The 27,640-nt window shown below is 49.5% G+C and overlaps 1 protein-coding gene across 3 annotated transcripts; it reads right to left on the bottom strand.

Annotated features, from left to right (window-relative positions):
* Window positions 1–1,161: 1,161 nt before the first annotated feature.
* Window positions 1,162–27,640, bottom strand: KCNH4 (potassium voltage-gated channel subfamily H member 4). Of its 3 annotated transcripts, none has more exons than XM_016193401.2 (17): window positions 27,261–27,640; window positions 24,604–24,837; window positions 24,158–24,304; window positions 23,915–24,042; window positions 21,036–21,279; window positions 20,579–20,736; window positions 17,399–17,606; window positions 15,542–15,736; window positions 14,873–15,072; window positions 12,111–12,360; window positions 11,160–11,404; window positions 10,471–10,509; window positions 9,942–10,288; window positions 9,564–9,670; window positions 8,793–8,869; window positions 4,952–5,661; window positions 1,162–1,383 (listed from the first exon to the last, which is right to left on the bottom strand). In XM_016193401.2, the coding sequence occupies exons 1-16, from the start codon at window positions 27,334–27,336 to the stop codon at window positions 5,266–5,268; spliced, it is 3,051 nt and encodes a 1,016-aa protein (XP_016048887.1). In that variant the 5' UTR covers window positions 27,337–27,640; the 3' UTR covers window positions 1,162–1,383; window positions 4,952–5,265. The 3 variants fall into 3 exon arrangements, with proteins under 3 accessions (XP_016048887.1, XP_007535055.1, XP_060059466.1); XM_007534993.3 differs by having other exon boundaries at window positions 8,793–8,866; XM_060203483.1 differs by lacking the exons at window positions 20,579–20,736; window positions 21,036–21,279.

Raw genomic sequence — 27,640 nt, 5'->3', positions numbered from 1 at the left:
AAGCTCGCTTTGGAAATCCCACTGTGGGGGGTCGCTCAGTGATGCGGATGGAAGCGTTATAGGACAGTTATCTGGGGGATTACTGGGTGAGATCAACGAGATATCTCCGGACTCTTCCCAGCCATAAACCGAGACCCCCGACTCTAACTTGATCCTTGAACACGAACCCCGTCCCCCCTCAACCCCCAGCTATCACCAACTCTTGTCTCATGTCAAATACAGAGCCCGACCACTTCTGCCTTGTCTCTCTTCATCTATAAATACAGGTTAGAACCATTCTTGTTTTCTGCGCCCCCTACTCCACCCCCAGTTAATGTTGCTCAATCCTAGCTACAGATCAGGGAGGAGTTATCCATAGGAATCAGGAATATTTCCTCTTTTTTTTTTTTTCATCTTCTTTTCTTTCTTTCTTTTCCCTGTTACCCTCAATATGGATTAAGATCACTTCTGCTTTTCCCCAGCCCGTACCCCAGACCAGTCCCTCCTCTTCTGCATGCCAACCCCAGGTGCACTATTCAAACCTGTATGGAATCAAAGCTCACCAGAGACAGCCGTGGGCATTGTTCCTACAGCACCCACCAACACCAATCATATACTGGTGCTGCGGTAAGTTGCCATAAAACTGCTCATGCCTGCATCTCATCATCAGGGTGCCTCTTTCTGATGACATCCATTATACCCCTCCAAGTCCACACCACCACGCACACACACACAGTTATCATTAGAGAAGTGAAAGCTAAGGGAACTTGGAAAAACAATGATAACAAAGCAGGTTCTGCACTGGTGACACATTCTTTCCCAAGTCCTGTTGTACCTGCCGGCAACAAGTATAGGTCAGTTATATAGGATGCATGGGATCGCCTTTCCAGGGCTGGAGGTGGACCTGAGCCAGTACTCTGTCCCTCACATACGACCTGTGTGGGGGGGGAGGGGCTATAAGGGGCCCAAAGTGACTCATTAAGGGTTCTGCCTCATCCCTGGGGCTTCTGGTGGCGTGAATGTGGTGCCAAGTGGATTGGTTGGCGCCTTTGCCCTTCCTAGAGACAGCAACAGGTTCCTGGGAGAGTTGTGGGGGAGTGACTGCTGTGTAGGCTCCTCCAATTCCCTAGGGCTATCAGATCAACCTCCAGAAACCATCAAGTATAAGCCAGAGCCAACAACTACAAAAATAAAGTTTATTTCCTATCCCAAAGTGAGTCCAGTGTGTAGGGTGGTAAAGTAGAGCTGGAGACTATGGTGAGTTTGTGAGAAGTCAGACCCCTGAGTGAGACCATGTTGCAAATGGGGAGAACAGGCTGAGGTCTTGGGGTATAGGAAGGAAAAGGATGCTGCTGAAAGTGTTTCAAGTTGCTGGCAGCCAAAGAGGCCATCTTCAGTGACAGCCTACAGAAAGAAAGAAACAGAAATGTTGATAGGCCCAAGCCCAGAGATAGGGACAGACATTGCTTGCAGCCCAGGAGGTGGGGCAGGAAGTACAGCACCTGACTTGTAAGCATAAAACCCCACATTCACGAAGTTGGGGCCGTGCGCATGGCACAGGGCTCCCCACCTTCAGGGAAGTCGCTTCACAAGCAGTGAAGCAGGACTGTAGATGTCTTTCTCTCCCCCTCTCTGTCTTCCCCTTCTCTCTCCATTTCTCTGTCCTATCTAACAACGACAACATCAATAACAACAACAATTACAAAAACAATGAAAAATGACAAGGGCAACAAAAGGGAAAAATACATAAAACTTATTTTAAAAAACCACATTCAGTCTCCACATATGCCAGAATAATACTCTGGTTATCTCTCTTGCTCTCTCTCTCTCTCTCATAAATAAAGGAATGTTTGTTTGTTTGTTTGTTTTGATACAAAAGAAGCAGAGAGTGAAAGACCACAACACCAAAGCTTCCTTCAGTGTGGTGGGGGCTGGGCTTGGACCTTGCTCACTCTGAGAACATATTATCCAAGTGATATATTTTACCTACCCAATAAATAAATCTTTAAGGAAATAGACATTATGCAGTCTGGGAGGTGGTGCAGTGGCTAGAGTTTTGCACTTAAAAGCATGAGGGACTGAGTTTGATTCCCCAGCACTGCATATGCCAGAATGATACTCTGGTTCTCCCTCTTCTTTTCTCTGGTGTTAATAAATAAATGATATTTATTTTATCAGAGCACTCACTCACTGCTCAGCTCTGGTTTATGGTGGTTCTGTGACCTTTGGTGCCTCAGGCATGAAAGTCTTTTTTGCAGGGGGCTGGGTGGTGGTGCAGTGGGTTAAGTACACATGGTGCAAAGTGCAAGGGCTGGCGTAAGGATCGCGTTCCAGTCCCCAGCTCCCCACCTGCAGGGGGTTGCTTCACAAGTGGTGAAGAAGGTCTGCAGGTATCTATCTTACCTCCTCTGTATCTTCCCATCCTCTCTCAACTTCTCTGTCCTATCCAACAACAACAGCTATGACAACAATAACAACTACAACAAGCACAACAATAAGGGCAACAAAAAGGAGAAAATGGCCTCCAGGAGCAATGGATTCGTAGTGCAGGCACCGAGCCCCAGTGATAACCCTGGAGGCAGAGAAAAAAAAATGTTTTTCTTTGCATAACCATTATGCTATCCTCCTGACCCAATAAATCTTAAAAAAAAAAAAAAAAAAATAGACATTACTAGGTCCAGAGAGCATCCACGGGGATACAGAAGCCTGGCAGTATGCTCAAAGGAAGAAAATCCAAACTTAAATACCCACAGAGACTAAACAAAGAGTTTAAATGAAAGATCTTGGGAGTCGGGCAGTAGCGCAGCGGGTTAAGTGCACGTGGCACAAAGCGCAAGGACCGGCGTAAGGATCCCGGTTCAAGTCCCTGTTTCCCCACCCGCAGGGGAGTCGCTTCACAGGCGGTGAAGCAGGTCTGCAGGTGTGTCTATCTTTCGATCTGCCTCTCTGTCTTCCCCTCCTTTCTCCATTTCTCTCTGTTCTATCCAACAACGACATCAATAACAACAACAATAGTAACTACAACAATAAAACGACAAGGGCAACAAAAAGGAATAAATAAATAGTAAAATATATATATATTGATCAAGAAAGAAGAGAACAAAGAAGTGAGAGTGTAAAGAGTACTGTGGCCATCCAATTGCAGCTGATTGTTGTCAGGTGGAATGTTGGTCCAGGATTTGCAGATCTTCCCCTATTTATTTATTTTGCTTTTTTTCCCCCTTCTGTTGTCCTTGTTGTTTTATTGTTATTGTAGTTATTGTTGTTGTTACTGATGTTGTCATTGTTGGATAGGACAGTGAAAAATGGAGAGAGGAGGAGAAGACAGAGCGGGAAGAGAAAGACAGACACCTGCAGACCTGCTTCACCACCTGTGAAGCGACTCCCTTGGGGGGGGGGGGAGGGCTGGAACCTGGATCCTTGCACTTTGCGCCACTTGTGCTTAACTGGCTGTGTTACTGCCCGACCCCCTTTATTTATTTTTTTTAAAGTGAAAGAGCCAGACATTACTCTGGTACATGTGCTGCCAGGGAGTGAACTTTGGACCTCATGCTTGAGAGTCCAATGCCTTATCCACTCTGCTACCTCTTGGACCATGATCTTCCCTTTATTAATTAATTAATTTTTGCCAGAGCACTGCTCAGCTCTGGCTTATGATGCTGCCAGGAATTTTACTTGGGACTTCAGAGCCTCAGGCATGAAAGATTGTTTTTCTTTTTTGCAGAACTACTATGCTATCTTCCTGCCATCCTTCCCTATCACCTCCCCATTTTTTAAAAGTTTTTTTTAACATTTTTTATATTTATTTATTTGCTTTTTTGTTGCCCTTGTTTTATTGTTGTAGTTAATTATTGATATCGCTGTTGGATAGGACAGAGAGAAATGGAGAGAGGAGAGGAAAACAGAGGGGGAGAGAAAGATAGACATCTGCAGACCTGCTTCACTGCTTGTGAAGCGACTCCCTTGCAGGTGCGGAGCTGGGGGCTTGAACCAGGAACCTTACTCCTGTCCTTGCGCTTTGTGCCACGTGTGCTTAACCCACTGCTACCGCCCAACTCCCTAAAGTTTTGTTTTTTACCCGAGCACAGCTCAGCTCTGGTTTATGGTGGTGCCGGTGATTGAACCTACAACTTTGGAGCCTCAGGCATGAGAGTCTCTTTGCATAACCATTATACTATCTACTCCTGCCTGTCACCTCCCCATTTTTAAAGATAAACTGGAATGTATGTATTTTTACGTGAACTCTCACAAATTTTAATGTTGGCAAATGAGTCATATTTGCAAAAATACTGTGAGAACTAAAGAATACTTTCCTGGGGGAATTAGTTTGTTTCCTGTGTGGGTTGTGGAGTGAGTAAACCCTGGAAACCTAGGCTTGGAGACCTAAGGAGGCTTCACTTGGCGGCCCAGGTGGTGGCAGTGGATAAAGTTTTTGGATTCAAGAGTAGGAGGTATCAAGTTAGATACTTAGGATTGAATGTGCTAGGGTGGGGGTATAGCATAATGGTTATGCAAAGAGACTTTCAAGCCTGAGGCTCTCGAGTCCCAGGTTCAATCCCCCACACCACCATAAACCAGAGCTGAGCAGTGCTCTGGTTAAAATAAAATATAAATAAATAAATAAATAGGATTGAATGTGCCAAAGTGGTGTTCTGATTCTGCCTCTCTCTCATAAATAAATCTTAGGAGAAGGGAGGAATGTGGAGGAGGAAGATGAGGAGGTTTGGGCTTGCTGAAATGCCAGACAAGATTTCAAACTTACACCTTAGGAGGTTACTTTCAAGGTCTGTTAACAGTAACCTAGGCTGGGGCATCGCAATATCACCAACCTATCTCTACAGTGGGAATTGTGTAATGACTTTGCAATCTTTTCTTCTTGCTATATATGTCAAGTTCCCTCTTGCTCTTACTGCCACCTTCACTTCCCAGGCTGGGAATGCCCCTGCCCTCCCCCACAACTCCCGATGTCTACCTGCCTCTGGGTGCTGGGGAGAAGGCAGGAGGTCTCATCCACTCCGGCCAGTGGCACTGCAGTCCATCTCACGTCCACCAGATTCCACAGCCTCATGTCACTCTCCTCATAGAGGAGGGCAGGAGAAAGGTTGGATAAGGGACAGAGTCAGAAGTCACCAGTCTTTGCTTTAAAAAAAAAATGTCCAGAGAATCCAGAGCCAACAAGACCAGCTGATGGCTGCTGACCCAAGGCAGGAGGCCAAGGGGCCCAGCCCTTCCCTGGATGGTAGGCAGCAAAGCCCACCCCAGACAGGCCTGGGCCCAGGGCCAGGGTCAGTGGAATGTGTCCGACCTAGAACGGAAGCTCTGGCTCATGAGGCTTGGGGTTGAGGGTGAGGCCTCTGGCACTGAAGAGGGTCTCAGAGGGTCAGGTTCAGAGTTATACGGTGACAGCATGGAGGGTCTCAGGTCTGTGGTGGCAGCCCCCATCTCTGTTGTCCCCACACCAGCTGGACAGTGGACCTCAGCAAGAGTAGTATCCTGGAGGCCAGGGGGTGATCTGGAGAGGTCTCCAGGCATGCCTGGAGGCCTCTGCTGGGTACAAAGAGGGTCTGAGGGCCAAGATGACACCACTGGGTGGCCTGGAGGACCCAGCCTGGCTTGTAGGAGGTCCATCATGTGTCGAAGCTCTTGGCTAAGCTGAGATACTTCTTGGTTGAGACGGGAGATCTGTTGAAGACACATTAGTTTGTTTGGAGGCATAGCAATCATCCCCTCCTAAATGTGCCTCTTCTCTGTTACTTTTTTTTTTTAATAATTTACTTTTTAAAGATTTGTTTACTTATTAATGAAAGAGAGAGAAGCGAGAACCACAGCATCATTATGACACATGTCATGCTGGGGACTGAACTCAGGACATCACACATTCAAGTCCAATGCCTTATCCACTGTGACACTTCCTGGGCTGCTCTTTTTTGCACTTTACAAAGCCATTTCACAACTACACTCTGCTCATGGCCACTCTGAGAAAAAGATAGGGGAGGGTTATTTCTGTTTAAATGCAAATACTCTACCGTCTTTCTAAAAATAAATAAATAAATAATAGAATAAGAGTAATTGTCATCCTTACTCTCTTTGCCTTCTTACAAGGTGTAGAAAAATGTGCTTTACAAGGCCAAATATCTGTTAAGCAGCTGCCTTATTCTCAGGTGTTCCCATCACACAGGCTTGAATGTCTGCTTGGTATAATACAAGCTTCATGGCCTCGGAGGTGGTACAGTGGATAAAGTGTTGGATTCTCAAGCATAGGGTCTCAAGTTAGATCTCTGGCATCACATGTGCGAGAGCAGTGTTATATATATATCACTGCTCCCATATATATATATATATATATATATATATATATATATATATATATATATATATATTCCCTTTTGTTGTCCTTGTTGATTTTTATGGTTGTTGTGGTTATTGTCACTGTTCTTGATATCATCATTATTAGATAGGATAGAGAGAAATGGAGAGAGGAGGGGAAGACAGAAGGGAGAGAGAAAGATAGACACCTGCATACCTGTTTCACTGCCTGTGAAGTGACCCCTTGCAGGTGGGCTGTTTCTATCTTATAAATACATACATACATACATTTTTTAAAAAAAGACTGGGGAAATAACATAATGGTTATGCAAAAGGCCCTCTTATCTGAGGCTCTGAGGCCCCCAAGTTTAATCCCCCAGCACTACCATAAATCAGAGCTGAGCAGTGCTGTGGTCTCAGTCTTTCTAATCTCTGTTTCTGTCTCTCTCCCTGCCTTTCTCTTATGTTTCTCTCTCTTATTAAAATAAAGTAAATAAAATATTTTCAAAATCACAAGGAAGGAGAAGGATAATGGTAGCCCAGGAGGTGGCACAGTGGATACATTATTGGACCCTCAAACATGAGGTCACAAGTTTGATTCCTGGCATCACATGTGCCAGAGGAATGTTCTAGTTCTCTCTTTCTACTCCTCTCTCATAAACAAATAAATCTTGGGGGCTGGGCAGTGGTGCATCCAATTAAGTGCACATAGTACTAAGCACAAAGACCCATACAAGGATCTGGGTTCGAGCCCCTGGCTTCCTACCTGCATGGGGGATGCTTCATGGATGGCTAAAGCAGGTCTGCAAGTGTCTATCTCTCTGTCTCTCTGTCTCCCCCCTCTCAATTTCTCTCTGTCTTAGCCAATAAAATGGAAAAAAAATCGCTGCCAGGAGCAGAGGATTTGTAATGCTGGCACTGAGCCCCAGATATAACGCTGGAGGCAAAAAATATATATCTTAAAAATAAATCAATTAATTAAAATAAAGAATGCAGATTTCTGGGCCCTACCCCAAACATTCCAAACTGGAGAGGCTCTGGAGTTTACATTTCAACATGCTCCCTAGGTTTTCCAGTGAGAGACAATAAAGCTCATGAAGCCAAGGCAGTGAATGGATGCAAGACAGACTTCAGTCTAGCCCCTCCCTCCAGCCCAGGTGCAGCCCCCAGGGATGCCCCATGTTTATCAGAACCAGGTAAGATGACTCCCAAGGGCTGGGCCTGGCTGTGCTGTGGTGACAGCTCTGAGATCCCTGGAGAGGAGGCAGAGGCAGAGCCTGGGTACAGGATCTGGGCTCTTCCTGACCAAGATGCAGACCTCAGGGCCCAGGGCCCAGGTCCCCCAGGACTGTAGGATTCTCAGCCTCCCTGTCCTCTACATCCCCCTATATCAGCTTAACATTCACTTTCCAGGACTAAAGCTGTTATAAGGAAGAAGACTAGAGGCGCAAAGGGGGGGGGGGGAGAACCCTGCAGGAGAGAATCCTGTGTTGTGGAGGGAGAAGAGGTCCTCTTTTCATGCTGAGGCTGTTGGGAAGGAGGAGAAAGGGCAGGAAGTTGGGCCTGGCTCTCGTTTCATCCTCATGCATTCTTTCCCCCATTTGGGAAAGACTGAAGTTAGAGTGGTGGTGGCACTTGCCTGAAATCACCCAGCTCATGTGAATATTTCAATGTAGGACTCCCATTCCAAAGCCTGAGATGGTTTCATGTAAAGCCCATGTCTGATTCCCTCTCCTTCTCTCTCTCATCTGGGGGTATGAGGTATCATCTGTAGAACTTCACCACTTTGGGTTGATTTTTTCAGATAAAAAGTGCAAGACAGAGTGGGAAAGATGCCACAGAACCAAAGTTTCCTTCACTGTGGTGGAGCCTAGGCTCAAACCCGGTTGTGCACTTGGCACAGCAGCACACTATCCAGGTGAGCTATTCTGCTGGCCCCAAGTGGAGGGATGGACACTGGAGATAGCTCAGTGAGTAATGCTTATAACTCCCTATACCTCAGGTCATGGGTTCTATCCCCAGCACCACATGAGAGTACCAAGAACACTCTATGGGGGGGCTGAGCAGTGACACACACAGTTGAGAACACATATTACTATCAGTGAGGACCTGGGTTTGAGCCCCCACTCCCCACCAACAAGGGGGCAGCTTCACACAATGAAGCAAGTCTGAAGGTGTCTCTCTCTCTCCCTCTCTGACTCCCCCTCCCCTCTCAATTTCTCTCTGTCCTGTCTAATCAAGAAAAGGAAAAATGGCCACTGGGAGTGGTGGATTCATAGTAGCCACACCAAGCCCCAGTAATAACCCTGTGTGTGGGGGGGAAACCCTCCATGGATATGGATGGTAAAATGGTGCTTTGGGGTGTCTCAAAAATAAAAATAAAAATAAAAATAAAATAAATAAACAAACTGGGCTGTGATATGGCACAATGGATGGAGGCCTCTGTTTGCATTCCCTGGCATAGCACTTTTAAAAATAGCTGGAGGGGAGGAGTCAGCCCAACCCACCTCTTGGTTCAGCCTGCAGACTTTCTCCTTCACCTCCTCAGCCTCAGAGGCCAGTTCCTGGCTAGGCCTGGTTCCTGCTGGCAGAGAGGGAATGGAAGGATACAAGATGAGTACAGAAAACATAAGCCTGTAGCTAGGGCCTGGCCCCCTCACTTTACTAGACAGCAGAGAGCAAGTAGAAAAGCAGCTCTGGGACCTTCCACCTTGTGCATTCCACAATGACCTTGGGTCCATATTCCCAGGTTAAAGAATAGGAAAGCTATCAAGGAAGGGGATGGGATACAGAGTTCTGGTGGTGGGAACTGTGTGGAGTTGTACCCCTCTTATCCTATGGTTTTGTCAGTGTTTCCTTTTTATAAATAAATAATTAAAAAAAGAGGAAGAAGAAGAAGAAGGAGAAGGAGAAGGAGAAGGAGAAGGAGAAGGAGAAGAAGAAGCAGCAGCAGCAGCAGCTCTGGGACCAGAGATGGGAGAGCCAAACTCCTCAGGTTGGTCTGGAAGCCCTGTTACTTCCCTGGTTTATCCTCCCAGCCCACATGGGGCATGGAGCTTCTCTCTGGTATCTGAATGCAACACCCCATTCTACAGTAGTTTATCTGAGTATAAGCATCTCCCTTGCTAGACTAGGAACTGGTTAAGAGTGAGGGCCAGTTGTAGCTTATCTGTGGATTCCCAGCACAGCTGCTGGCAAAGTATAGCCTTGCTGCATGTGGGAGAGAGTGAAGTAAGGATGGATGGGTGACTGAATTCATATCCACTGCTGACCCTCACCTGTAGAAGGAGCCTGTGAGCGGGGCCTTGGGTGCTCAGACTTCCTGCTGAATCGGAATGTGGGGGCTTCTGCTGTGCTGCCTGAATCCTCAATGCCATCCACTATCCTGGGATGGGGGCAGCAGTCATCAGTCCCAGTGGAAGAGGGGAAGGAATAGAGCATATCAGAAAGGGAGCCAGGTGAAGGAGGGCAGTAGTGCCAGGGAGCTAGGAGGAGCAGCTGCCCGCAAGGGGTGGGCATGCAGGCTATGGTAGGTCATGAAGCATTGAATTGGCAGAGAGGGAGGCACACTGGTTGGAATACTTGCAACAGAGCCTTAAAATAAGGTTCTGGAAGTCAGTAAGGGTAGGAGAAAGGCAGGGAGGTTGGCATCTCACCGAGGACTGAGGTCCAGAGGTCCGAAGGTGCCCACCGGGGGAATGAGAAGCTGGGGGGGCTTCCAGGCCCCCTTTGGGGGCCCATGAGGGGAAGGGCTGTGGCCTCGGCAAGCTGGGGCAGGGGAAGGAGATGGGGACAGGGAAGGGGAGGAGACAAGGGCAGAAAATGGAGGTAGGTCATCGCCCAAAAGGCTGACCAGGGAGCCCTGGGGCCGTGCTGGACTGAGACTGGGCAGCAGGAGGGGCCTGCGGGGCCTGGGAGCGCTCCCAGGATCTGCCCCACCCTCAGTCTCGCTGATGGATGGCAGAGTCTTGTCTGAGGAGGAGCCCAGGCTTTCCGAGCGAGGCTGTGGGCAAAGGGGTAGCTGAAGTCATAGGACAGTGAGCACAGAGCCCTACATTAAGCAACAATCTTTATGGTGGACTTTGCTCCCTACCCTCCCTCCCAGCAGCACAAAAGCCAAGGAAAGGTACCTTCCCCCACTCCCAACTTCTCCTGCATGCAACCCACCCATGAGGAGAGTGTTACCTGGGAGAGACGAGGGGATCTGGAAAATCGGCTGAGACCCTGTGGGAACATGGGTGGGTGCAGGATGGGTGAGTGATCAGACTGACTCACACTTTTCCCATTCCCCTGGGGTAGTCCCACCCATCTGTGTTATGGGGGTTGAGAGTGAGGGGCCTTTTGGTGGAACTGAATCAGTGATTCCCCCCCCCCAGCCCCCGACACACACATACACACTCTGACTCAAAACAATTTGGAATGGCAGAGTAAAACTGAGAAATCAGTCAAAGACAAGGCCTGGAATAAAAGACAAGCTGAGTGCGACTTTGAAACAAAACAGGCTCAGGAAACATTTGTTGAGTAGAATCAGGATGCTCAGAGGATGGTGCTGGTCCAGAGTGGGTACTCACTAGGGGGCTGTTTCCAAGGTGAAAGAGTCTAGAGCAAGGTCAAGAGGTGAGCAACAAGACATGCGTAGGGTTAGTCTAGCAGAGGAAGTGAGAGTTGGTCCATAGGGCTGGGTGATGGCTGATGGATAGGGTCGGTGGGGTGGGAAGATGTTCAGTGTGTAGGAACAAAGGAAGGGGATGCCTGCAGATCAGAGTTGCTGCTTTCAGGGAGGAAGGTGTCTGATGTTCTCTCTGGGTGCCAGGAGAGGTCTGCTCTGAATGAGGGGACCCTGGAGAGATGGAAGTCAAAGGAGGTCTACATACATTGGTGTCAGAGCCCTGGCGTAAGTTGAAGGTGAGGTCTCGGGGCAGGCCAGCCCGGAAGGCAGCTCCGTACTCAGGATAGAGCCTCAGGACCTCAGCCAGACCTCGGCTGCTCAGCTGCTGCAGGCCGCAGTAGGTCAGTGCCTTCACATCAGCGCTGGTCTTCAGAACACAGCTGGGGCCTGCTCCTGCCCCAGGCTCCTGCCCTGGCTCAGGGATATCTGCCCCAATCAGGTCCCCCTTACCTGTGGGTAAGGGATGGGACAGTCAGCTGGGACAGTGGGACTGAGAAGGTGTCAGCAGGAAGTGGTCAGTGGATTTAAGCCATGGTCAGTGTGTTTGAAGGATGACTGAAGGTGAGTCCATCCATGGGATTGGTGGAAATCATCACAGTCGGATTGAAGAAGTCCATGGAGATTGTGGTGAATTTGGGAGAAAGTCAACGGGAATTTTCACTGGGACTTGGGGAATGCTCAATAGGAATGGATGATCAATAAAGAATGACCAGAGGGCAGGGGTAGATAGCATAATGGTTATGCAAAGAGACTCTCATGCCTGAGGCTCCAAAGTCCCAGGTTCAATCCCCTGCACCACCATAAGCCAGAGCTGAGCAGTGCTCTGGTAAAAAAAAAAAAAAAAAAAAATGACCAGAGAAGCCAGTTAAGGAGTCAGTGGAATTGAGGATCAATTGGAAAGGGACAGTAGAGTTGGCAGATGATGTGATGGGAAAGGGTCAGCTTAACTGGGAGACAGTCCTTGTGGACAAGCTTTGAGGTATGGTCAATGGAGACCACAGGGATGGTGAAAAGGAGGTGAGAATAAAGAACAGAGAAAAAGTACTGTTAGCAGGGATTTCAGGTATCCACCAGGATTATCCTAGTCCCTACTTTCCAAGGCCTGGAGTCAGTGGGGAAGCTTCTGAGACAGGCAGTGAATGCTGGGGGTTCTCACCTAGAATAGCCAGCACCATGTTGTCTCGGAGCACCTCAAGCGAGCCAGAGCAGACATAGTAGTGTGCTTGCAGGGCGTCCCCACGGCGTAACAGGTACTCCCCAGGAGCGCAGAAGGAGGCCTTGATATGCAGAGAAAGGGCCCTCAGGCAGCCCCTGCTTGCTGCTCCAAACAGTGGCAGCTGCAGGATCTCTCGATTCAGGTGCATAGCAATGTCAGCTCTCAGCTCGTCTGGGAAGTCACGCAGTAACTGCATAAGGGGCAAAGGTCACGCTGGCCATCCCCCCAGCTATAAATGTGCTACCCTGCCTCCACCAAGAGAGCTCCAACCTGCCCTTTAGTTAACCTTGAAGTTACTCATACCTCATCTTCAGGAGTGCTTCTGCATGTCTAACCTCAGTCTTGCTTGCATGTGGACCCAAGCCAGTTAAGTTGTCGAGCAGAGGCTAAGTGTTTTCCTGTCTGTCTACTCCCCATGGCTACATACTCTGGTCACTCAGACTGGCCCCAGTTACTCAGCCCTACGTATTCAAGCACCACTCATGGTGGATTAGACTTCAACCAGGATTCAGGAAACTAGACATCAGCCCTACTTTTTCTTTTCTTTTCTTTTCTTTTCTTTTCTTTTCTTTTCTTTTCTTTTCTTTTCGCCTCTAGGGTTAGCGCTAGGGCTCAGTGCCGGAGTTATGAATTCACTGCTCTTGGGGGCCATCTTTTTTTTTGTTGTTGCTGTTAGCCCTATTTCTTTTTAAATATTTTATTTATTCCCTTTTATTGCCCTTGTTTTTTATAGTTGTTGTGACTATTATTATTCTTGCCACTGATGTCATTGTTGTTGGATAGGACAGAGAGAAATGGAGAGAGGAGGGGAAGACAGAGAGGGGGAGAGAAAGACACCTGCAGACCTGCTTCACCACTTGCAAAGAGACTCCCCTGCAGGTGGGGAGACGGGAGCTCGATCCAGGATCCTTATGAAGGTCCTTGCACATTGCGCCATGTGCGCTTAACCCGTTGTGCTACCGCCCGACTCCCCTGTTAGCCCTATTTCTAAATCCCTGTGGATCTTGGGCAACCCATTTCCCCTCTCCATGGCTCAGGATTCTCACTTGCAAAATCCAGGGTTACACTAGATCTTGAAGGCTACTTATCACCCTTTAGGGGTCATATTTAAGGCTCACAGTTCCATCCTGGTCTTACAGAGTCCCTTGCTCACTGGTTTGTCTGTATATCCTTCCTGGTCTCTTCTCACCTCTTTTAATTGCTCTCTCGCTCTCTCTCTCTCCTGTACTATAAATCCATTGCTGCTGTGGCCATTTTTATTTTATTTTATATTTTTTGGATAGGACAGAGAAAAGTTGAGAGGGGAGGGGAAGATAGAGAGGGAGAAAGACATCTGCAGACCTGCTTCACCACTTGTGAAATAACCCCCCTGCAGATGGGGAGCTGGGGGCTTGAACCAGGATCCTTTCACAGGTCCTTGAACTTTGTACTATGTGTGCTTAGCCTGGTGTGCCATTGTCCAGCCCCACTGCTCCTTCCTTTCCTCCCCAGGTCCTTCTTCTGAATTCTCTTCTTTTCTCAGTTTTTGTATCCCTCCTGCATCATGGCAAACAGCTCCATGATGGGATCCCCACTTCCTCTGAACCTAATGTCCAATATTTGGGCCCAGACTTGTATTTTCTTTTTTTTAATTAACTAATTAATTTTTAAAACTTTTTTTAAAATTAAAAAAAATTCCCTTTTGTTGCCTTTGTTGTTTATCATTGTTGTTGTTATTATTGCTATCATTGTTGTTGGATAGGACAGAAAGAAATTGAGAGAGGAAGGGAAGACAGAGAGGGAAAGAGAAAGATAAACACCTGCAGACCTGCTTCATCACCTGTGAAGTGACCCCCACCCCCGCAGGTGGGGAGCCAGGGGCTCGAACTGGGATCCTTAAGCTAGTCTTTTGCGCCACATGTGCTTAACCTGCTGCACTATCGCCTGACTCCCCAGACTTATATTTTCAACCACTTATGGGGCAGCCTCACACAGACATGACAGCCCAACCCTAAACATTCATTTTCACCTTTAAGCCTAAACCGGAAGCCTGAAAGTCACTCTATTAAGGTAGAGTTTTAAAGTTTTTTTTTTTTTTTTTAAGATCCTTAGAGTCACTCTGAGCTCTTCTACAAATAATTGATTATCAGTTTCTATAGTTTCTGCTCTCAGAGACACCTTCTAGACCCCCAGGCCACTCCACAGCCTAAACTTTCTGCAGGGTAAAATTTAAATTCAAGGCTATCTTTGCCCTAGACTAGCCCCAGGCCTCTCCCTTCTCCCTTCTCCCTCCACAGCCCTTGTGCACCTGTGTTGCTATTTCTCTTTCTGCCTGGAAGAGCACTCCTATAGCAGGCTGATTTCTTTCTTGTCCCTCATAATGTCCTCTCCTCTGTGCTACCTCTCTGATTCTTTCTGTCCCACCAGACTGGTATCTCCCTGAGGGCCAGAAATGAGTGTGATCATCCCTGAGCTCCTTGTGTGCAGTACAGAGAATGGCACAAAGCAGGTGCTGAGGTAAGCATGTATCAGCTAAAACCTGAGCTCCTTCTCAGCTCCCATGTTCTAGCACCCAAGAAAAGGGACTTGGATTTGGGTAGGGCACATGCCCTTGTGAACAGTACCCCAACTTCCTGAGTCTCACATGCCTACTTTCATTCCAAATCTGGGGAGGCGGCACCCCCTCCCCATGGGAATGCCCCATACCAGGACCCCAGCGCTACCTCATTGGCATCGATGCCACTGTTAACAGCCCACGTGGTCTGGAAGTACTCCAGCATGCGCTGCTTGAGCGGCCTGGGCAGGCGGTGCACCCGGATGAAGTCCTTTAGGTCCTTCATTCGGCTGTGGTAGAGTGAGCGGCGCGAGTACATGCGCTGGATGATGGCTGTCACATTCCCGAATACCACGGCATGCATGAGTGCTGCAGCAGAGCCATGGACAGCCCCTCAGGGAAGGTCACGCCCCTAGATCCCCAGCTGCTGTGGCTGTGGCCTCCTCCTACTCTTCCCCTTCCTCCTCCTCCTTCTCCTCCTCCTCTAGACCCCAACTTTCCTGGCTACATCAGTGTGTTTCTAGGGAGGGGCATGAGTGCAAGGCAGCTTCCTTCTGCCTACTTGGTGCCTGGCACTGTATTAAGGCAGGAAGTAGATGGCAGACCAGAGAGGGAGCCCCTCATTTAAGTCTGGAACTTGGGTTTCCAGCTTCCTCTCAGGAAGCTATGACAACATCACAGCAACCCCCACCCCACCAAGAGCCAGCACATAGTAGGTGCTGAAGAGACACCTATACATGGACTTGAGGGGACACCTTGCCCTCTCTGGGGCTGTTTCCTCATCTGCAAGTTGAACTGAGAAGGAGGGCTGCCCGGGGTGAGGCGAGCCTGGCCTCACCGCCTATGAGCATAGTGCAGATAGAGAAGATCTTCTCAGCATCAGTGTTGGCGCACACATTGCCGAAGCCCACACTGGTGAGGCTGCTCAGCGTGAAGTAGAGGGCAGCGATGTAAGCACTACGCCGGGATGGGCCACCCGCTGAACTGTTGACATAGGGCACCTCCAGCCGTTTACCCAGCTCGTGCAGCCAGCCTGAGGGGAGGGGTGGAGAGAGGGCAAAAGGATGGAAGGAGCCAGGGCTATGTCAGCAGTGGAGAACTGGGTTTCCCTAAGCTACTTGCAATTGACCTTGGCAAGGACTGACAGAGGCAGAGGAGGCTTGCACAGGCTGGTTCAGGAAACGCAGGAGCAGCCTGTGCCCAGCCTCCCTATGGTAAACTGGCTACAGTTGCAGCTCAAGGTTACTAACTCCCTACACTACTGACTTCTCCCAGACTCCTATCCCCAGAACAGTTTATTGAGCACGTCCTGTGTACAGGGTGCTGGAAGTGGACCCAATTAAGTCAGTGGCCTTTGCCCTGATGTCACGTCCAGCCCAGAGGGGAAAGAGACATGAAATTTGTCATTACAGGTGGAAGGTAAACTCTCAAAGAGAGGACTCCCCATGCCTCAGAACTCCCCATGGGTTAGAAAAAGCAGAGACAGGGAGTTGGGCGGTAGCGCAACGGGTTAAGCACACGTGGCAGGAAGCACAAGGACCAGCACAAGGATCCCGATTCGAGCCCCCTGGCTCCCCACCTGCAGGGGAGTTGCTTCACAGGTGGTGAAGCAGGTCTGCAGGTGTCTGTCTTTCTCTCCCCCTCTCTGTCTTACCCTCCTCTCTCCATTTCTCTCTGTTCTAACAACGACAACATCAATAACAACAACAATAATAACTACACCAACAATAAAAAAACAAGGGCAGGGAATCGGGCAGTAGAGCAGCAGGTTAAGTACACATGGCACAAAGCGCAAGGACCAGCGTAAGGATTCCGGTTCAAGCCGCTGGCTCCCCACCTGCAGGGGAGTCGCTTCACAGGTGGTGAAGCAGGTCTGCAGGTGACTATCTTTCTCTCCCCCCTCCCTCTTCCCCTCCTCTCTCCATTTCTCTCTGTCCTATCCAACAACAACGGCATCAATAATAACTACAACAATTTTTTTAAAAGGACAACAAAAGGGAATAAATTAAAAAATAAAACAAAAAAACAAGGGCAACAAAAGGGAAAATAAATATATACAAAAATTTTTTTTAAAAAAAGGAAGACAGAGGAAGTTGGGGTACAGGTATGGTTCCTGGAGGACATAACATTTGAGATGAGACTATAAGGAATAGAAAAGCCACCTGGGGAGCGAAGACTAAAGGGAGAGGATTCCAGAGAGAAAAACATGGTCAAGGTCCCAAGTGAGAGAGCAGTACATCCTGGGTCCTGGAGGGCGGCCTGCGTGGCTGCTTCCTTTCGGGAAAAGGAAGGCAGGAGGGGCTAAAAAGGGCTGCAGAACCCTCTGGAGGGTGTGGACTAAGTATACTCTTTATTTTGAGTTCAGTGGGGGAGCCATCAGAAGGGACCAGGCAGGGTGCTACTCCCTCTGCAACAAAAAACACCCCCCCACACACACACACACCATCAGATTGTCTCCCACAGTGTCAATGTGCTTGTCACTGGGCTTCTCCTCTTCTAGGCCAGTGAGGCTCATGATGTCCCCCCAGTGGCGAACCCTTGTCTTAAATAAGCATTCCCAGGCTTGATCTGGAAGAAGCCCAAAGCATGTTTGTCGCATGACAGGAGAGGTATGGGGTGGTGGGTATGGGGATCAGGGGAGGCATCAGCTTGGGGACCTGAATGTGTCAGTGAGAACCTGGGGCCGGTGGCTCACCGATGTCCCAGAGGAGCGGGTCATTGGCCTCCATCTCCCGGCGCCCGATGACATACCAGACACAGGCCATCCAGTGGGCAAGGAGAGCAAACACAGACATGAGCAGCGTGAGCACCACTGCGCTGCACTGGGAATAGCGCTCCAGCTTCTGCAGTAGCCGCAGCAGCCGCAGCAGCCGTACCGTCTTCAGCAGGTGCACCAGTGATGTCTGCAGGAACAGGCAGAAGAGGCCATCAGCAGGCACTCTTCCTCAGAGCCCTCATGCCCTCCCTCCCCTGTGTCCCCAGATGCCCTGGAACCAGAGGACACTGCAGCAGGGGAAATATCTGCTGGTCTGAGAAGGTAACCAAGGGATGCAGATAGAGAAATAATAACAATAACAACAACAGCAATACCAATATTGACTAGCAATAACCACTTACTATACACCTCATTAAAATTTCTATCTGTCAACAAGGGCAACAAAAGGAAATAAATAAATTTTAAAAATTCTATCTCTCTTTTTTAAAAGAATTTATTTATTTATTCATAAGAAAGATAGGTGACAGAAAGAACCAGATATCACTCTGGTACATGTGCTGCTGGGGATTGAACTCAGGACCTAACGCTTGAGAGTCCAGTGCTTTATTCATTGTGCCACTTCCCGGACCACTCTTTTTTTTTTTTTGCCTAAAGTCCAATTATTATCATAATTCCTTTTTTTTGCAGTTGAGAAAAAAATTATTTAGAGAGACTTGCTCAAGATCATAGACCAACGAAATGATGATACAGGAGCTCAAATCCAAGCCAACGCCAGTCCATTTTGTGCTATACTACCTCTTAGCATCACGAACTGGAGAAAGAACATGGGCCAATGAGAATCAGGGAAATAAACAGACAGAATGATCTCAGCCCCTGTTCAAAGTCCCCTAGGTAGTGACTCTAGCTGTTGTGACAGCCACCCCTCTGGAACTAAAGAGGCATGTTGCAGGAGCTGGGGAAGGTTTGGGGACCTCTGCTCTGTAGATCAGCTGCACATGAGAGGGTGGTACTGAAATGTTGGGAACCTGGGCTCTGAGTTTGCAGCCCTTGGAAGTCAAGGGAGCTAAAGACACCAGGCTAGTGTTCTGCAAATGTTAGGTATATTAAGCTTTATCTCCACTACTATTTTTATTGTGGCCCTTAACACTCCAGACCTTGGAGATGAGGATGAGGCTTATCTCTCTGGGATCCTCTAGGTGGTGGCAGCTCAGAGGCCAAAGGCAGAGCTGGGACTCCAGGACCTTGTCTGGGGAACTCACTAGGAAGGGACTTCATTTCACTTTCTTACTAATTTCCCTTCTGGGATCTGACCCTAAGTGATTCCCATGTTACCATTCCCTCTGATTCTAGGGAAAGGATCTGGATAGGAGGTGTCCTGATTCCTCTATATGGACCCTCCTCAGGTCTTAATACCTGCCTTCAGCTTCCAGAGCTCCTGATTCCAAATTTGAGTCTTTCTGAGCTTCCCGAAGTCACCAATCCCTCGGGTACACTCCCTTGGGGCTCTCTTTCGTTCCTCATTCTAAAATGTCCCAATCCCGATTCCACTGAGTCATAGGTCTGCCTGTGCCTGCTCACCCTGTGGCTTTTCTCTGCCTCCCCCTATTCCCAGCATCCCTCATTTCCCTTTTTGCCAGACTACCTACTCAGGGGACTTGACTTCCTGGGACACAGGCTGGCATGCTGGGAAGAATACTAGACTAGTCTGGAGCCCCAGCTCTAATCTCCTGCCTGCTAGCTCTGTGACCTTCATCATGTCAACCTACTTCTTTGAGCCTTCTCAATGTGCAGCTCTGGAGAAGATGGATAAAAGAGCCTGCCCCTAAGGGGTTTGGTGAAGGTTCTACGGGATCATGGGTGTGAACTGCAAAGAGCTCTTCAATGTACCAGAGGAGGAGGAACTGCCTAGAAGGAGGGCAGGGGACGCACTGCAGCTCACCCTCTCCCCCAGCAACAGCTGTTTGCCTGGATGATACAGCCCAGTGGGCAGGTCTGTGTGTGTGTGTGTGGGGGTGCACTTGTGAGGAAGGTGGGGAGCTCTGCTCGGACAGGGCAGGGATACACACATGCACGTGTGTGGGAGAGTGCACACACGTGTACACAGCCAGAAGAGGAGGCCCACAGCCCGTTGGCGGCTAGTTAAATCTGGCTGCGTGTAGGTGGTTTCCTGCTATAGCTAAGTGTGGCAGAAAGGCGCACACGGGGAAGCTGCTCTCCACCTCCCCATCCGACAACCAAGGGGGCCTGGGGACACAGAGTAGGACTCCTGAGAAGACCTACTACCTGCTGTCTGGGTACAAGGAAAGCAATGAGTGACCACTCAGGGTGCCTCGAGGTAGAATCCGGAGAGCTAGGAAAGCACATATCCTGCCTTTCTGCCTCTAAGTGACCTCAGAGCCTCTACTTCCTTGACTTGGCTCCCAGTCACCACTACCCCCCCCCCCCCACCAATGCTCTTTATTCATCTCCTCTCAGCTAAATCCCACTCTCTAAGGTCTGGATCTTTCTCCCACCACTACCTTGGGGAACCCTCCCCAGGCACCGTAGCTCAAGTGGGGCACTTCTACCCCCCAGACACTGGCCTGACTTCACACCATTTTTACTCATGCCCACAAATCAGTCCATAATCCCAAGGTCAGCTAATTCCAAGACCAGTTCCCATCCAGAACAATACCTAGACCCCATCTTCGACTCCAGCCACCTCTCTGTCCCTGCTTTTCCCTCCCATCACCCCATTCCCTCACCAGCTTAGCTACTGGGAAGCTGAATCTCTGTGCCTTTTCCTCACAATGACCATAAACACACACACACACACACACACACACACACACACACACACACACACACACACGGTGCTCTGCAGACAGCTAAATGCTCATCAGTTGTTTGTTAATTAAAAATGTGAAAAGTACCACTGACTTGGCATCAACCCAGTGCTGCCTTGGTAGTCCTACTTAGCTAGCTCTGCATGTGTCTCAGCTTCCCTCAGAGATGGTGAGCTGAGCTCCCCAGGTCCTTCTCAGCACCAAGCACAGGGTGCTACTCACAGTGGCTATGGGTGAATGCTCACAGGCTGACAGGACAAGCTGATTATAGGTATGGGGTTGCCCCCCTCACAGGAGAGGCCTTGCTGTAGTCAGAAGGCTGGATGCCACTCACCACAGTGATGTTGAAAACATAAAGCAGGTCAAAAGGCAGAGCAGCAATAAGGTCAACGAAGAACCAGGTGGCCAGGTAGTGGAGGCCAATGGAACGGGGAGCAGAGACCACTTGGCCAGACTGGGACACATAGGTGGTTCGGAAGTTCAGGATAATATCTGAGGGTAAGAGATGCTGTTACTTGGGGAGCTTAGCCTAGACACTCAGGCCAAGGAGCTGAGCAAGCAGGAAATAAGCCATAGAGACCTAGGCTCGAGGGGAAGGCAGGAATGGGGAAGATGGATTGGGCTTTGGCTGGGCCTTTGGGAGGAGAGATCCAGCATATGGATAGTTAGGATTTAAAGCCCCAGGAGTGGGTGGGCTTTGAAGGCCTGGAACCTGCAGGCTGGATGTGGAGTGAGGCTTGCATGAATGGTCCCCCAGTCCACCCCCTGGCACGTGGGGCAGAGGGTCTGACCCAGAATGAAGAGCATCTCCACGGCGATGTCGCTGACAAGTGTGTGCCGGGAAGTGATGGGGGTGTCGTCATCACCCGAGAAGCAGACATTGTACGGAACGGTGACCGCAACATAGAAGGTGGCAAGGAGGATAAGGCCATCCCAGACAGCCTTGGGGATGCTGTAGTGAAGGAGCAGGCAGCGGGAGCCCCCAACGGAGGCCACCTTGTACTCGGGCACTGATGGCTTTGGTTCAAAGACGTTCTAAGGGGAGAAGGGCGTCTGTTGGCTACACATGGGGGAAAGAAGGATCAAGAGTGGGGAAGAGAGAGGCAGGGGATAGGGAGTGGGAGGAGGTGGGCATTGCAAGCATGACCAGGAAAGGATACTTCAGGAGGAGGGTTGGGTGGTGGTGCACTTGGTTGAGTGCATACATTACAGTGCACAAAGACCCAGGTTCAAGCCCTTGGCCCCCACCTGCAGAGGGGAAGCTTCATTACCAGTGGAATTATGCTGCAGATATCTCTCCCTTTCTCTCTCCCTTCCCTCTCAACTTCACTGTCTCTATCCAAAATAAATAAAATTTAACTTTAAAAAAGAAAAAGAGGGGCTGGTGGTGGCACACCTGGTTGAGCGCACATTTTACAATGTGCAAGGACACAGGTTCGAGTCCCCCGACCCCACCTGTAGTGGAAAGCTTCACGAGTGGTGAAGCAGTGCTGCAGGTGTCTCTCTGTCTCTCTCCCTCTCTATCCCACCCTTCCCTCTCGATTTCTGGCTGTCTCTATCCAATAAATAAATAAAGATAATAACGAAATTTAAAAAAAGAAAAGGGCAGAGGAGACAGCATAATGGTTATGCCACAAGACTCTTGTGCCTGAGGCTCCAAAGTCCCAGGTTCAGTCCCCCACACCACCATAAGCCAGAAATGAGCAGTGGTAAAAAAATAAAATTAACTAAATATTTGCAATCCAAAATTGAGTCTTTCTTTGATGACTCCTATTTAAAAAAAAAAAAGAAATAAAAAGACAGAAAGTGAAGGAGTGGAGCTCAGAAGTGAAAACCTGATACCTCCCTCGTGGGCTAAACTAACTGCTCAGACCTGCTTTGAGTCAATCATGTTTTGTAAGAAAATTTACAAGATTTGACCTTCACCCTGCTTGAGAAGGAGATTATGCCAAATCAGGCATATACCCTAGCTTGAGGGGTCACTACATTTTTTGTATTTACTTTAAAAATGCACTTATCTGTGGTCCAGGAGGTGGTGCAGTAGATAAAGTGCTTGACTCTCAAGCATGAGGTCCTGAGTTCAAGCCCTGGCAGCACATGTACCAGAGTGATGTCTGGTTCTTTCTCTCTCTCCTCCTATCTTTTTCATCAATCAATAAATAAAATCTTTCTTTAAAATGCACTTATCTATCTATCTATCTACCTATGTATTTATTTCAGATAGAGACAGAGAAAACTCAAGAGAGGAAGGAATGCAGAGAAGAGGAGAGAAAGAGAAACACCATCAGCACTGCTTCATCACCCTGTAGGTGGGGACTGGGGGCTTGAACCTGGGTACTTAGGCACTGTGATCTGTGCCTTCATCTGGATGTACTACTGCCCAGTCCCCAGTATTTACTTATTTTGTTTATGAAGGAGAAAGAGAGTGAGAGAGAGGTGGCTGGGCAGTGCCACACTGAGTTAACACACATAATACAAAGTGCAAGGACCTGTGCAGGGATCCCAGTTCGAGGCCCCAGCTCCCAACCTGCAGGGGGTCGCTTCACAAGCGGTGAAGCAGGTCTACAGGTGTCTATCTTTCTCTCTCCCCCTCTACCTTCCCTTTCCTCTTTGTCCTATCAAAAAAAAAATTGGAAAAATATCCACAGGAGCAGTGGAATTGTAGTGCAGGCACTGAGGCCCAGAAATAACCCTGCAGAGTGAAAGAGAGAGAGAGAGAGAGAGAGGGAGGGAGGGAGGGAGAGAAGGAAAATGAATCAGAGCATCACTTTAGCACATGTGATACTAGGGTTGGAACTTGAGACCTCATGCATATGGGTCCAGTGCTATACCTGGTGTGCCACTTCCTGGGCCACAAGTTACTAACTTCTTTCTTAAGTTCCTCTTGGGTTCTCAGGGCCCAGACTAGTATATCCCTGAGACAAGGGGCACAACCCACCTCATTCCCTATAACCCTCAGAGACTACACATTAACTACATATTAATGCCCTGACATTGTGGCTTTATCAGGGTGGTAGGAGTGGTACACAATTTAGATACCAGGCCTTCAAAGAAGGCTTCTTCTTTAGGACCACAGCTTGTGATTTCATGAAGGACTGACAGGGTTACCTCATGGGCACATGAAGTACTGGGGGAGGTGATGTAATAGCTGGTAGAGTCCCATCCTTCTGACAGCAACAGACTAAAGTCAGTTATAAGAAATAGGGAACATGGGAGTCGGGCTGTAGCGCAGCGGGTTAAGCGCAGGTGGCGCAAAGCACAAGTACCGGCATAAGGATCCCGGTTCGAACCCCGGCTCCCCACCTGCAGGGGAGTCGCTTCACAGGCGGTGAAGCAGGTCTGCAGGTGTCTATCTTTCTCTCCCCCTCTCTGTCTTCCTCTCCTCTCTCCTATCTGTCCTATCCAACAACAACGACAACAACAATAAAACAACAAGGGCAACAAAAGGGAATAAATAAATAAAATAAAATATTAAAAAAAAAAAGAAATAGGGAACCCAAGGTGCGATGTAAGGAGATGGGGGGCATGCGATAGAGAGCATGGGAAATGGATGGAGAGAAGAGCAAGACACTGGAGCAAGACAGACAGAAGCAGGGAAACAATAGCAAGTGTGCCTTAGTAATAGCTGGAGGACTCAGGGGATAATGGAGAAGGGAGGGAGCTCACTCACGTTACTGGTTTTCATGCCTCCCTGGCCCCGGCGGCCAAAGTGACCAGTTAGTCGGTGTAAGACAGTTCGGCTGTGCCTCCTGGCAGATCGAAGTCTTGAGCTGGTTCCCCTCCTGCTAAGGGAGTTTTCTGTTGGAAAAAAGAGTTCAGAGATGGATGGGCATATATTTGTGAGTCTGGGTAGGGGAAGATATTGAGCAAGGACCTTTCACCATTCATGCCCTCACCCCAGACTTGCAGTTACCATGATTGCTGTCCCCGTGACCTCCAGAGGGGCCAGGTCCTGGGCTTCCACTCTGAGTGATGTCTTTGAAGGAGAAGAGGAAAAGCACAACCTCCCCCGTCTCATTCTTGATGGGCATCATGTCCAGAAGGCACCAAAAGGCCGAGCCTGTAGGTGTGGAAAGAGGGAAGGTGAGGGTGAGAATTCTTTCCCCCCTAATGTCCATGCTTCCTAGGCTTATTCAAAGATCTTGGCAAAGGTTAGGAGCTGGAAGGAACCCCAGAAATGACTACTTCATCTTCCTGATGGGAAACCAAGACCCAGAGAGCATCAAAGGTATACTGGGTATCATACAGTCATTTGTGGCAGTGTGGGAACCCAGCACCCATGATTCCTTGCCAGGCAGACTTTGGATGAGGCAGATCTGGGGTCTGAGCAGGGCTCCAGAGCTGGCAGGACCCCCTTACCATCCTTCCGATAGAAGCAGATTTCAGCTCGGTGTTCCTGGTGACCTTCCAGGGCCTTGTGCAGCCTCTGCAGGGCTGGCTCACTGGTCTCTGGGCCATAGAGGAAACGGCAGCTGCAGGTTTTCTGCATGACCTCAGTACGGCCGTAGCCTGTGAGCTCACAGAAGCCGTCAGAACAGTATACGATAGGGAAGCCCCGTGGACCTTGTGCGTTGGCCAACAGGAAATTGCTGTCTGTGGGAAGAAGAGGTCAAGGTCAAGAAGTGAGCTGAGCTTCTAGGTGGGCAGCACCTCTTCCCCCTCTGGCAGTGGCCAGAAGTCATAGAGTAGAAGGCTGGGAGATAGTATAACAGTTATGCAAGAAGACTTTCGTGCCTGAGGCTCTGAGGTTCCAAATTCAATCCCCACACTAGCATAAGCATGAGCTCTGGGCTCATGTTCTCTCTCTCCCTCTCTCTCTCTCTCTCTCTCTCTCTCTCTCTCTGTCTCATAAATAGAATGCTTTTAAATATAGGGATGGGGAGATAGCATAGTGGTTCTGCAAAAGGATTCTTATGCCTGAGGCTCCAACTCCTAGGTTCAATGCCCCCACCACCATACACCAGAGCTGAGCAGTGTCATGATAGGAAAAAAAAAAGTCACAGAGTAAGAAACTTCCAGACTCCGTGGGTCCCTCGTTAGGATATCCTGCTGAAATGAAACTAAGAAGAAATGGAGCAAAGGGAGAAAAACTCAAAGGTAACCTGGAACTGGGACAGAGACTAATGGGGGTGGGGAGAGAGAACAGGGTTGCAGAAGAAAACCCCAAGAAGCCATGTGGTCCATCCCCTAGCCTTCAAGCTGGTGAACTACTACCGTAGAAGGCAGCAGAACATGGAGAGTAAGAGCTTGAGCTCCAGTGCCCCGCCCCTGCCACTTGACTCTGTGACCTTAGACAAATGAATTAAGTCCTCTGCGCCTTGATTCCTTGTATTCCAAGTAGGGGGTTATTTAGCCTCCTCACATGGGCTATGAGAGTTATGTGAGTTATTTGGTAAAGAACTAGCCCTGTCACACAGAAAGTTCTACAGTGAGAAGGTGAAGTGATTTGCCTTCTATAACAAGCTTTCCAAGCATGTCTTTAACAGCCAACCTGTCATCCTGTTCAAGAGTGAACAGGACAGCATTTGGGGCTATTATACCCATTTCCATGAGGGGAAGCCCAAAGGCAAAGGGGATTCAAACTCAAATCTACTTTATGAAGGGAGAGAGACAGCGTCCTCATTTCCTGCCTTCCAGGACAGGTGTTCAATCTCTCTCTCTCATTTATTTATGTATTAATGACAAAGATAGGAGGAGAGAAAGAACCAGACATCACTCTGATACATGTGCTGCTGGGGATTGAACTCGGGACCTCATGCTTGAGAGTCTAGTGCTTTATCCACTGTGCCACCTCCTGGACCACAACAGATTCTCTTTTTACCATCTCATTAGCCAGTTTCAGGGTGGCCCTCCCCAGTACCCAAAGTTTAACATGGAAAAGCAATGTAGTTGTGGTCCCAATACCACCTGCAAAAGAACTAGTGATTTCTCTGCATCTCCAGCAGATGGAGGCCACACAGGGGGTGTGTGGAGGTCATCCAGGAACAGTCTCAGCTGAGGGAAGGGGCCCCAGACACATCAGTCCCTCGGAGCCAGACGGGGAAAGAATCTGGGGGGTGGGGAGCCTGATGGAGATATTGAAGGTGTCTGAGAGGTGCTGGGCCCTGGGCAGAAGCCTCCTTCTTCCATCCCAGAGCCTGTTGCCCAGGTGATGGGTGCTATGGAAACAAGGGAGGTGTGTGTGTGTGTGGGGGAGCCCTGGGAGGTGACTGGGTTTCTGCCCTACAATACCACTCTCCCTAGCCTTCCAGACCCTGACCAGGGTGCCCAAGAGGGCAGGTATTATATCTGGGGTTGAAAGTAGGAAAAGGGGTATGTAGGATGAAGGGGAGAGAAGGGAGAGGGAGGAAGAGGAGTTTGGCTGTCCAAGGTGCTGAATCTGGAACAAGTTTGGGTAGGCGAGTAGAAAGTTCCCTCTGTCATACAGACCGCCCCCTCCCTCAGCCTCACCTCTCTCAGACACGGACATGCCACGATTTGGGGGCGTGTGACCTTAATCAAAGCTTGCTGCTGCTAAAGCATGTTCTCTTCCCCCCTACCTCTTCCCCCCCTTCCTTTTATCTGGAGGGAAGGGATGTTGCAGCTGCGGTGGAAGGGGGATAGAACCCAGAGCGCCCAGCCACTTAGTGCCACCTCCAAGTCGGGATACCTCCACACCACACACACACACACACACACACACACACACACACACACACACACACACACACACACTCCCCCAGCAGTGCTCAGCCTGGGAGTGGGTGGCTCCCGAGATCTCTCCTCCGTTTTGCCGCACTAAGAGCCTTTCACAGCCCCCCACCCCAACCTCGCCCCCACCCCCCTAGCCCTGGCATCTCCTCGCAGTATTCTCCGCGTCCTGTTCCTTTACCGCGGTTTTGGGGAGTTTTCAGACTCTTAACTCCACTCTCCTTGACTTGGGTCTTGCCGCATCCAGGAGATTCCAGCTGGCGCCCAAGACGACTTAGCCCCCCCGATTCGACACCCCCTGCAGCCCCAGCCTCCGCCCCACTCACGCGTGCCGTCGAAGCGGGTGGCGATGGTGTCCAGGAAGGTGTTTTGCGGGGCCAGCAACCCCTTCATGACCGGCATGGCCTCAGGGAGCGGGATCGAGGCTCAGCTCTGGGGGTGTGGGGGTGGGGGGGCGTTCAGCGCGGCCGGGCCGGAGGGGGCGCGCTACCGGCTGGGCCGGGGCGCCCCATGCGCCCGCCTGCCTCCTCCCCTCCCTCCGCCGCTGCTGCCGCCACCTCTCAGCTGAGAACCTTGCAGGGCTTGGCTCAGTTCGTCGCCGCCTCGGCTCCCCCGCACCCCACCTCCCCACGGGCCAGGTTCTTTCCCCAGGGCTTGGACTGCGCTCGCCACGTGTCCCCGCACGGGGAGGGGCCGCCAGCAACAC

The sequence above is a fragment of the Erinaceus europaeus genome, chromosome 12 (genome assembly GCF_950295315.1).
Source record: "Erinaceus europaeus chromosome 12, mEriEur2.1, whole genome shotgun sequence".
Lineage (NCBI taxonomy): Eukaryota > Metazoa > Chordata > Mammalia > Eulipotyphla > Erinaceidae > Erinaceus > Erinaceus europaeus.
Note: the sequence above shows the minus strand (reverse complement) of the source record. Positions and strands in the feature narration are given on the sequence as shown.